Source organism: Leptidea sinapis, chromosome 17 (genome assembly GCF_905404315.1).
Source record: "Leptidea sinapis chromosome 17, ilLepSina1.1, whole genome shotgun sequence".
Taxonomy (NCBI): Eukaryota; Metazoa; Arthropoda; class Insecta; order Lepidoptera; family Pieridae; genus Leptidea; species Leptidea sinapis.
In genome coordinates, this window is record NC_066281.1 from 4,606,563 (window position 1) to 4,618,854 (window position 12,292).

The window sequence follows — 12,292 nt, forward strand, 5'->3', positions numbered from 1 at the left end:
CGGAGCTCTATTCCTGAAGTAAAGTTCAGACCTTATACTTGCAGCATACAAACTATTTTGTTATGTATGTTTACAACCAATGTAAAATAATCTATTATCTATATTATTTTGTTTTAAAAGAGAGGCCGTTAAGTTTTCTGTATGTTCTTTCTACTTTTCCGCACTAAAAAGCACTTTATTTAAGCCTATTTGAATAATAGAGTAAGAGCCCGTGAACCCCAGACCTACGTTTTTTTTAAAAGCTGAAAGTTTGTCTGAAGAACGAACGATGGACCATTATGGAATTTGGATTACAGTGGCTTTGGCAGGTAAACGTTATTAAAGGTGTGTAAGATACCGATCTATATACATCAAATAATAAAGTGCGATTTTTCGCTATTACCTTCAGAATATTATCAAAAATCATGTTACTCATTGTCAGACACCCTTAATGTTCATGAAATTATAATTTTTCTTATGTCATATTACGTCATTTTAACCGACTTCAAAAAAGGAGGAGGTTCTCAATTCGTCGGTATTTTCTTTTTTTTAAGTTTGTTACCTCAAAACTTTCGACTGGGTGAACCGATTTTGATAATTCTTATTTTATTTGAAAGCTGGTGCTTCCCGTGTCTCATTATAATTTGGTCCAGATCTGACCATGGCATCTATGAGAAAAATCATAAAAGTCTTAAATTTGCTATACATACGTAACGTATACATACGTATAGCAAATTTGATGATAAATTTACGATTAACTCAATATCGCGCCAACCGATTTCGATTATTCTTTTTTTATTGAAAACGATATACTTCAAAGATAGTTTGGTGAGAGTTTGGTTAGGTTCTGATTACGGGATCCATGGCAAAGTAACGGAATTCTTCAATTAAGCGCTTAAATTCATTGCCACATTGAAAAATTTAGTATATCTAGACAAGTTGTTAGTAAGTGTAGTACAAATTCACAAAAAAACAAATAATAAAAAAAAATAACAAAAGAACAACCGCCTTTAAAAACACTATTCTAAAACAATAGATATAATATGCACTAAAAAGTATAAAAATAATTGCGTATTTTTATACAATCTAATTCTAGTTACGATTATTGTAATTTTTGGAGTCGGTGTCATCCAAGATAGGCTTGTAACTACATACATAGTTATAGGTGAGATGTGCTTGAGTCGTGAGGAGGTGAGAGGCGAGAGCGAGTCGCGGCGGAAGGACACCGATTCCAAAAATTACAATAATCGTAACTAGAACTAGATTGTATAAAAATACGCAATTATTTTTATACTTTTTAGTGCATATTATATCTATTGTTTTAGAATAGTGTTTACGAAGTCGGTTGATTTTTGGTTAAAAAAAATTTTTTAAACCTGTTATTGACAATAAATTGAATTTTAACAATTTAAGGTAGTTGTAGCATCGAATGTCTTTTCTTAGAATGTTTTCAAATCTTACATAGTTGTAGTCTGCGCCAAGAAGTTTATTTGCATAAGTCATTCTAATCACGAATCTCTACTTACGATTTACAATGTTTGTCTGTTAAGGTTATAACTATAAAAATAATGGCTAAAAATCAGCTTTTATACTATGAAGTAAATAAAATTATGATTTCATGGAAATAAAGGGTGTCTGGCAATTAATAACGTGATTTTTTATAATATTCTGAAGGTAATAACGAAAAATCGCACTTTATTATTTGATCTATTTAGATCGGTATTTTACACACCTTTAGTACCGTTTACCTGCCAATGCTGCGTCTGGAAAGGGGTTGGAACTATCAAAAGTGTCTGGCTAGTGAGGAAACATCATCTACTTATTACCCAAGTATTATATATAAAAATCAGCTTTTATACGATCACGTTAGTAAAATTATTATTTCATGAACATTAAGAGTATCTGGCATGGGGTTGCCACGATGTTAAGTGTCTGTAATACCGAAAAATCTCACTTTATTATTTAATGTATTTAGATCGGTATTTTACACACCTTTAGTACCGTTTACCTACCAAAGCCACCGTAACCTAAACTCTTGGTTCATCGTTCTTACCTGTGTTAGGAGCATGCGCTAACAAACTCTTAGCTTTTATAAAATAACGTAGGTCTGCTGTTCACAGGCTCTTAGACTATAAAGTTTGTTTGACAGAAAACTCTACGGCAAGCTCTGTTTTCGTCAGGGGTCAAGAGAGAGAATTGTCGGAGATACCTTGGTAGATCTGTGAACACTTGGCGTTGCGTACACATGTGCCTTAATTGTTTGTCTTCTACTCGTATCACATTTATTACGGGGAGTGTTCCAAAGACCTGTTTGACCTGAATAATGCCGACAAATTTCCCCTTCGCACGACACGCTACTAATTACGATATCTCAGCCAATTATTTGGCAACCCGGTCCCCTGCTTCTATTGAGCAGGTTAGTAAGTCGATTAGCACTGCTTCTACTGAGCAGTGTAATAGCTTGTTGGACTCTGCTCCTATTGAGCAAAGTAATTTTTTGATAAACACTGCTTGTATTGAGCAGTCTTATAGTTTAGTTTCTAGTTTGGAATATGTTCCAAATTATTTAAATTAGTCAATAAGACAATAGGGGACTCCTCTAGCAATATAAATACACAATGTACAAGTAATAGTAAACATAATAATTGTAAAGTTATAAACATCAGGTTATAAGCACCAAAATATGCATGGATTGTTAGGTAAAGAACTGGAACTGGAGTTACTAATGAACCATGAAAATATTGATATCTTGTCTTACTGAACTGGCTTACTGGCTGGCTGGCTGGCTTAGAACACTGGCTTAGAAAATATGAGCTCATTTTTAACTCCAGTGGTCATCGGGTGGCAAGTGTGTTTAGCAGAGAAAAGGCAACACGTGGCGGCTCTCTTATACTTATAAGTAAATCATTTAAATTCAAAGACCGTAAAGATATTGTGGGCCTCTCTGTTGAAATAGCCTGTGCAGAGCTTGAGTGTGCCATTGTTGTAAGCATATACAGACCCCCCGATGCATTATATGAGTTATTTGAGAATGTATTGGAGGAGGTTCTATCAAAATTATCAGAATCTAAGAAATATATTATGATTTGTGGTGACTTTAATATTAACTTATTAGAAAAATCCACCACAAGTATTAGATTCAAATCTTTGTTTAAATCATATAATTTATCAAATATTTTCTTAGAACCTACTAGAGTAACCAGCACCTCTAAAAGCTATATTGATAATATTTTTACTAAATATAAACCTATTTCTCAATCAATAATTAGTAAACTGAGCTCAGACCACTTTGGTCAATTAGCCTCTTTTAATATTGAAGGAAACAAATGTACTTCAACTAAAAAGTTTATGCTTGTTCCGGTAAACAATAGGCGAATGGAGAAATATAGAGGCAATGTTTCAGAAAAACTCTCAAACTTGTATTTGAATTATAACAGTACTCCAAATGAGATGTATGGTAAGTTATTTAAAATAATTAAAACAGAGTTTGCTTCTATATTTACTTCAAAGACAGTCAACTCGGGTGGTCTCTTGTCATTTAACAACTGGGCAACAGCTGGTATTCATAGGAGCAGACAACGGTTATATGAACTATATAGTGAGAGATCATCATGTAATCATGATGTATCTTTCCTTGTATATGTGAAAAAATATTCAAAATTATTTAAGAAAGTATGTACTTTTGCTAAGTCAATGCATATGAGGGAAATAATTAAAAATGCTTCAAATAAAATAAAAATGACTTGGAAAGTTATTAACTGGGAATCTGAAAGAGCGAAAGACTGCAAGTTTTGAATATAATCGAATAATAAACAATACAAAAATCCACTCTGAGCAGGAAGTAGCTTCTGCTTTTGAGAAATTTTTTTCTGACATTCCAGTTTCCATCTCAAGCACCCTTGTCTCCTCCACCAGTGTTGCCGAGTCACTTCTTTTGGAAAATGTTAAGGAATGTAAACAAAATTTCAAATTCAGTGCTGTTAGCCCAGCAGAAATAATTAAAACTTTCAGATCCTTAGAAATGAAAAAAACTGCTGATGCATATCTGTAAAAATAATAAGTTCTGTTATTGACGTCATAGCACCATATCTAGCACTAGTTTTTAATAGCTGTTGTATTGAACAAGGCGTGTTTCCTGACCTTCTCAAGTATAGTAAAATTACACCAATATTTAAATCGGGACTCACTTCTGACCCGAATAACTATCGCCCTGTTTCGGTGTTGCCGACCCTTAGTAAAATTTTTTAAAAAATTATTTTAAGCCAAATGCTTACTCACTTTAACACTTATAAGTTACTTCATATTAAGCAATTTGGCTTTACTAGGGGACGCTCGACTACGGATGCAGGTGTTGAACTCATCAGGAACATTTTTGAGGCCTGGGAGGAATCACAGAATGCACTTGGTATCTTCTGTGATTTATCTAAGGCTTTTGATTGTGTTCAGCATTCAACGCTGGTCAGGAAGCTATGCCACTATGGTATAAGAGGATCTGCACTCGATCTTCTGATCTCATATTTAAATAATAGGATTCAGAGGGTCGAGGTGAATGGCAGGAGATCTCCTGGGACTCCTCTCGGTATGGGGGTACCACAAGGGTCTATTCTTGGACCCTTCCTCTTCCTAATTTATATAAATGATCTACCTAACCTTGTAGAAAAAAAACACAAGGTGGTATTGTTTGCGGATGACACTTCACTTATATTCAAAGTGAAACGAAGCCAAGTTTTGTATGACGAAGTAAACAATGCTCTATCTGACATCGTGTTCTGGTTTAGCGCCAATAACTTATTGTTAAATAATCATAAAACCAAATATATTAAATTCACCGCGCCAAATGTCAAAAATGTAGATGCGAATATTTTATTAATTGGAGAGGTGGTAAAACCAGTGGAATCTGCTATATTTCTTGGCATTACTCTTGATTCCAAATTGCAGTGGGGCCCCGATATTGAAGGATTGGCGGATAGGCTTAGTTCTGCAGCATATGCGGTTAAGAAAATTAGACGGTTAACTGACATACAGCGAGATTAGAATACTTTAGTTATTTTCATAGTATTATGTCCTATGATATATTGTTATGGGGCAGTGCGGCCGATATTCATACTATCTTTGTGCTGCAGAAGAGGGCTATTCGCGCGATTTATAACCTAGGTCCTAAAGAATCATTAAGAGAAAAATTTAAAGAAATAAACATTTTGACTGTTGCTTCTCAATACATTTTCGATAATGTTTTGTATGTTCATAAGCACATTGAGGAATTTTCTAGAAACTGTGACATTCATAATGTTAACACGAGGAACAAACATAAACTTGTTATGCCTACTACTCGGTTGGGTCGAGTTAGTAAGTCTTTTGTTGGGCGATGTATATGCTTCTACAATATGATCCCAGAAAATGTACAAAACAAATGTGTTACGAAATTTAAAAGAATTGTTAAAAAACGTTTGTGTGGGAAAGGTTATTATAGCATAAACGATTTTCTTAATGACACCACGGACTGGGAATAAAGCGAACACCCTCAGACTCTTTAATTATAAATGTTTATTGTACGATATTACATTGTAATCCATATTTTATATTTAAAAAAAAAGCCCGCTGAGTTTCTTGCGCCCATTCTTCTCAGGTCTGAGGCAGTCTTTTTTGAATGGGTGGTAGATTTTGACGTTCAATAAGTGTTTTTAAATCCTATTTTGAATAAAAATATTTGAATTTGAATTTGAATCATCCCCACAATTTGGATGCCTATGGGGTTCCTCCACTGTGCGGAAAGAAAAAACATACACTAACAATTAATTTGTAATCTCTGACGGTTAATGGCATTGTTAACATTACCATCACCATGACTATGTTTTATGTTGTACCTACATCAAAGTTACGAATTTAGTTTAGTTTGAAATAATCGTACAATATAAACTTAATTAGTCATATATGGCAATTAAACTTTTATACCTAATTTAATGAACGCTTAGTAGTCAAAACAGCAACCAAATGTTTTACCATTTACTATTAATTTTACCTGTGACAGAGTGTACTTTGCAACCACACATAGTTGATGGTATCAAGACATCTATATATAAATTTCCACACTCAGTATTCTTGATAGTAGACACAAATGTTACAGCTATTCAATGTGGAGGATCAATAATAAACCAAAGAATAATTCTAACAGCCGCACATTGCTTATATAATGTAAGAATTGCAGCGGATATAACATCGTATGCAGGAAGCGCTCGAGCACAAGACGGAGAGGAGTTTGAAACATTGAGATACGCGATTCATGACGCTTTTAAGGAACAAACACTTGCCAACGATATTGCCTTGATTCTCTTGAAAAGATCTTTGCCTTTAGGGGCGCATATGAAAAGAATAGCTGTTTACAGAATTCCACCAGTGAGAACGTTTGGTATTGTTGCTGGATGGGGGCTTCTTTATGTGAGTTTTTCATTATTATTAAAGACCGTGGATTAGAACTCTATAAGTTTGAAGCGCTAGATTGGCTAGCAATGATAATCTCTACTAATATTACAAATGTGAATGTAAGTTTGTATGGTACGTTTTTACGCCGGAGCTAATTATACGATTTTGATGAAATTTGCCACAGAGATACACAAGAGCTTGGGAAAAGACATAGGCTACATTTTATCTCGGAATTATCCATGATTCCATGAAGAACTGAAATTCACGTCGATGATCTATAACTACCTATATATAAGTAGGTTTAGTTTGCCATACCAATCTTCCTCGAAGGAAGATTCATATAATATGTTGAGAATGGGAGCAAAAACGGGAACTGGAATTGGAATAGTACATGAGATAGTCCTCAATTTCACTCTTGCTTGTTTATTTTTAGAAACCTTTATCTACGCCACAAAGTCGCGGGCATCAGCTAGTATCTTATTATTTAAAATATCAATTTGAAAATTTATTGAATAAGCCGTTGTTTTGCGGAATTCTATTATTATCCAAATCTTATACGAAGTTTGGGACGTCTGGAAGTCAACATCTAAAGATTAGTAGAATGATTGAACACACAGGCGAAACACGTTACGTATTGGTTAAAGACTGTGTCGAATAAACATTATAATTTAATGTACAATAATATTTATTTGCTTTTACTTAATTTTTTATTTGTATTTAAAAATGTAGACTTCTATCGGCAGTCCTGTTTGTCTGTTTTTAACACCGTACACCCAGTTCCTGTCTACGTGAGTAATAACAAACATATGTAGTTAATTATAAAATAAAAATCAACATTTTATTATTAGAAAGAGTGGCCATGTGCTTTTGCCACTTCTTCTTAAGAAGGCTCCTCGCTTATACCTAACTAGCTGACCCGACAGACGTTGTTCTGTTCATATTAAAAAAAAAATCTTGTGGATGGAATTTTTGAAAATCTGTTCTTAGCTGACCTCTACTCGGTGAAAAGAATATTCCTACCAAATTCTTTAGCTCTAATGGTTCCAGAGATATCGTGATTAGTGACCTTATACGTGGAAATCTCTTATATATATCTAATATATAAAATTCTCGTGTGATGTGTGCGGGACCGAACTCCTCCGAAACAGCTTGACCGATTCTCATGAAATTTTGAGTGCATATTGGGTAGGTCTGAGAATCGGACTGTTAAGGGTGGTCCACACGATTTTTTTTTTATTTTTTTTAAATTTGTTTGATTATGAGTCAGCATTAAAAAATACATACAACTTCAAATTTTCACCCTTCTACGATCAACAGTTACTTTTGTATCGCGATTTTAATATCGGCAATACAACGCTTGCCGAGTCAGCTAGTCTAATATATAAAATTCTCGTGTCACGGTGTGCGGGACCAAGTTCCTCCGAAACGGCTTGACCGATTCTCATGAAATTTTGAGTGGATAAAATCTATTCTAGTCTGAGAATCGGATAAAATCTATTTTTCTTCGCCCTAAATGTTAAGGGTGGTCCACACGATTATTTTTTTTTTGTTTTATTACATTTTTTTTAATTTGTTTGATTATGAGTCAACATTAAAACTTACATAAAACTTCAAATTTTCACCCATCTACGATCAACAGTTACTTTTGTATCGCGATTTTAATATCGGCAATACAACGTTTGCTGGGTCATCTAGTATATATAAAGATGACTTGATTTGATTACCAAAGTACTTATACAGTAATACAAAACGATAGATTATGTCATTTTTATGAGTAATTACCTGTCCAACAGTCCCGTTCTGTCAATAGTAAAATAGCAAAAAACATGATGTAAGTATTCGGGAATAATGTAGTCTAAAACCATAATGTGTACTCAACCAAAGTAATTGAGTTTAAAATGTGTATTTATAATATGTAGTAATAAAAAATGATAATCATTAATATTGTATTTATGTAAACAGCTTTTATATTACCGCTTTATAATTGCCAATTTTTTAAGTATTGAAATGGATATAGTATGTTATCCTTATAATAATAATAATATTGACACACTTTTTACACAAATTATCTTGCCCCAAGAAAAGCATATATAGCCTGTGTTATGGGTTGCAAGACAATGATATATTTAATACAATATACTTACTTAAACATACATAAATTCGTATAAACATACATAAATACATTTAAACATCTATGACTCGGAAGCAAACATCCATATTCATCATATAAATGCTTGCACGTACCGGGATTCGAACCCGGGACCTCTAGCTTAGTAGGTAGGATCGCTAACCACTCGGCTATACAGGTCGTCTTATGAGGTAGACATATTATTATGCCATCCCGGTCTTTTCTGTAGACTGTATATAAGATACACAATTCCACCATACATTATTTTGTTATATTTCAGAGGGTTTAGATGGCAATTTCATTGAACGCTCCAAAACGGCTTATTTTTTTCCAACACCTACAACAACTATCATTAATTTATACAAAAATATATACATAAACTTAACAATTAACATACTTAAACCTTCCTCGAGAACCACGTGAAAACAGCATGCAAATCGGTGCAGTGGTTTTTGAGTTCATCGCGAACCGACAGACACACACACTGCATAAATATTTATAATATTTAAAGTAGTATAGTTTAGGTAAATGTATACAGGAAAGATTTTACTATGTTTTTAGGAATATTATGAATAGATAATTATGTAATGATATGTGTGTAATGTTATGTGTGTATTAGTAATAGTGTATATAAGGAACAAATTAGGTATAATTTATTATAGATGCACAATAGTATAATATAGTCTAACAGCGTAAACTCGCCAACAAACTGTTGCAACAGTTTGGCGAGATGTAAAATTTATGTTCCAACTGTGCATATATTTATGATTAAATAAATAAAAAGAAACATTAACTAACATTTGTTTTAGGATAATCCAATGGTAGATACTAAATGGCTACATGCAACGAGGCTGAAAGTCTGGACCCGTCGAGAGTGTATAAAAGTTATTCCAGGAATTCCAAAGGGAACTTTATGTGCTGGTGACCTTAAGAATACAGGACATGCTTCCAAGTAAGTTTAATTATTATATTTTACTAGTCCATCAACTAGTAAAGGAATCTTTCTGACCCTGCCATACATAAAAGGTAGACCGTCGTTTTTATATGGCACGTTGAGAAAGCTTTATGCATCATTCTTCAAATTGTGTATCATAAGAATTGAATTTTCCCTTGCGTTAGGTATTTTTATTATCAAATCAAATCAAAATTAGTTTATTCACATAGGTCACGGAAATGACACTTATGAATGTTAAAAAAAAATCTTATTGAATCTACCGCTACTTCGTAAAGTGAGCTAATGAGAAGAAGTAGCAAGAAACTCATTGCCACTCTTTTATATCGAGATTTACATTTAAGTACATCGATTTACAAATCATTTCAAATTACAATATAATATGTAAAATGTAAAATTTAGTTTTGGTAGGCCCCCTACAAGATGGACCGACGATCTGGTCAAGGTCGCCGATACGTTACTTCTGATCATACGTTGGATGAGGGCATCGCAGGACCAATCGTCGTGGAAATCTTTGGGGCAGGCCTTTGTTCAGCAGTGGGCTTCTTGCGGCTGATGATGATTATGAAGGTATTTTAAGGGCAAGCTGTTTACTCATGACATACTTTTTTATTACATAGCAGTATAAAAATGTAGTCCTGTAGAAAGAGCCACAACCTGAGTAAGAGATCACAACATGACATACCAAGATTTACGAACCATGCGTCACGCGAACGGTTGAGTCAGTTGGTAAGAGCACTCGGACGGAACCCGAGAAGTCGCTGGCGAGTCCCGCTTCGTACATAAATTTTGGTTACATTTATTTTTAGCAAGCAGATATCTTGAATACATGCCCTTGTCAAATTTTGTGTACATAATATTACTTCACCTCTCCGCAAAAATAATGTATTAATAGCTACATTGAAAATATTATGAATCAACTTTTTTTTTGGAATAGGAGGACAAACAAGCGTACAGGTCACCTGGTGTAAAGTGTTATCACCGCCGCCCACAATCTCTTGCAACACCAGAGGAATCAAAGGAGCGTTGTCGGCATTTAAGGAAGGTGTACGCGCTTTTTTTGAAGGTACCCATGTCGTATCGTCCTGGAAACACCGCACAAGGAAGTTGATTCCACATCTTTGTTTTTGGTTGGGGAACAATAAATGTAAGTTTTTTTTATTTCAACAATAAGTTTAAATATATTATTAAACATTCTTAATTAAACCACAAGAGTTATTGCTGAGGCAAGTCAAAGCACATAGGCCACATTGGAGAAAATTGAAAGCCATCCCTTGGGAACTCGTGCGTTCTGATTACTCGCCAAGGTGTTACCCGTTATTACTCCGTCCATCCGTTCGTCTGTCAGTGGACTTTTTTTATGAAAATAAGGTACGAGACGAGCAGGACGTTCAGCTGATGGATTGATTGCTATTTCGATTACTTCGTTTGTATTTGTTGTTTCTTGTTCTAGCGGCAATGGTGATATACCAGCGGGAGGCTCCTTTGCACAGGATGCCGGCTAGATTATGGGTACCACAACGGCACCTATTTCTGCCGTAAAAAAGTAATTTGTAAACATTATTGTTTCGGTCTGAAGGGCACCGTAGTTACTGAAATGACTGGGCTAATGAGTCTTAGCGTCTTATGTCTCACGGTGACGAGCGCAATTATTGTAGTGCCGCTCAGAATTTTTGAGGTTTTTTAAGAATCTTGAGTGGCACTACAATGTAATAGGCAGGGCTTACAATTACCATCAGCAGAACGTCCTGCCCGTCTTGTCCCTTATTTAAAAAAAAACTTAACAAGAAATATTTCTAACTTCTACCTTCAGCAGATCTGACGCCTGAAGACATCCCGCCTTACAAAGAGGCTTGTCAAATTTTATCTTTTTAAAAGATTTATTATTTCTTTCAGGGGAGACTCTGGAAGCGCTCTGGTCGTCGATAATTTCATTCAAATCGGAATAGTATCATTTAGAAAACATTCAATTATAACCACTCTTGGAGGTTACACAAACGTATCCTACCACTATACCTGGATAGCTAAAACTGCAAGAAGATTATATTGTAAGAAGAAAAAACATAATAAATAAATTTCAAACATGGCTGCGAGACTAACATAATAATAAATATGAGATATTCTATGGTTTTTTATTTTAAATAAAGCGTTATATTCAATCATCAACGAAATTTCATAATGGTTTCACTATTAAAATTTACAACATTTCTACTACCTTTTATAACCTCTACTATTCATGCTACCGAGTCTGGCTATACCTCTGCGACAAATAATTTTATGACGTAATGTAATCTTCATAAAACACAATTGTGTTTATTTATTGAAGATCAGCAATGAAAGACACACAAATTTTAATCGAAATGACTACCTGTTAATTTGTTTGATCCTGAATTTATGTATTTAGGCAGTGTTTCTTTGTGAAAGGAGCCAGGGCATTTTGGTACCTGATCCAAAGATATAATTTATATATCATTGGAAAGAGAATTTTATAGAGATGTATAATTACTAAGTCGGTTGTCTCGATTTCTCTCCAAAGAGAAGGAAAGGAGATATTTGGTACTCAATAACATTAGCTGACGAATATTGGACTTTGGACTCTGAAGAATACCAGGGAACTCTTTAGAATCTAAAAGCTATGCATTTTATATACATATATAAAATGCATATATCATATAATAATTAAACATTACTTGTCCAAAGAAAGAAATGAATACGATGCTCTCCATTATTTATAATATCAGACATTATTTGTGCTCAAGATGAGTTCTTTATTTACGTGGTAAAGCTGAGCTTTTTTACTCAAATGCCTTGGG

The 12,292-nt window shown here is 34.1% G+C and overlaps 1 protein-coding gene across 1 annotated transcript; it reads left to right on the top strand.

The window, feature by feature from the left end:
* Positions 1-268: 268 nt before the first annotated feature.
* LOC126969159 (serine protease SP24D-like) lies at positions 269-11,553 on the top strand. Its single transcript, XM_050814482.1, has 4 exons — positions 269-308; positions 6,008-6,414; positions 9,337-9,479; positions 11,376-11,553. Exons 1-4 carry the CDS (start codon positions 269-271, stop codon positions 11,551-11,553), a joined length of 768 nt encoding a protein of 255 aa, XP_050670439.1.
* The last annotated feature ends 739 nt before the right edge of the window (positions 11,554-12,292 follow it).

Coding starts and splice junctions, on each gene's coding strand:
- LOC126969159 (XM_050814482.1), top strand. CDS start 269: ATGGACCATTATGGAATTTGGATTACAGTGGCTTTGGCAG. Junction 309..6,007: donor GATTACAGTGGCTTTGGCAG/GTAAACGTTATT, acceptor TACCTGTGACAG/AGTGTACTTTGCAACCACAC. Junction 9,480..11,375: donor AATACAGGACATGCTTCCAA/GTAAGTTTAATT, acceptor TATTTCTTTCAG/GGGAGACTCTGGAAGCGCTC.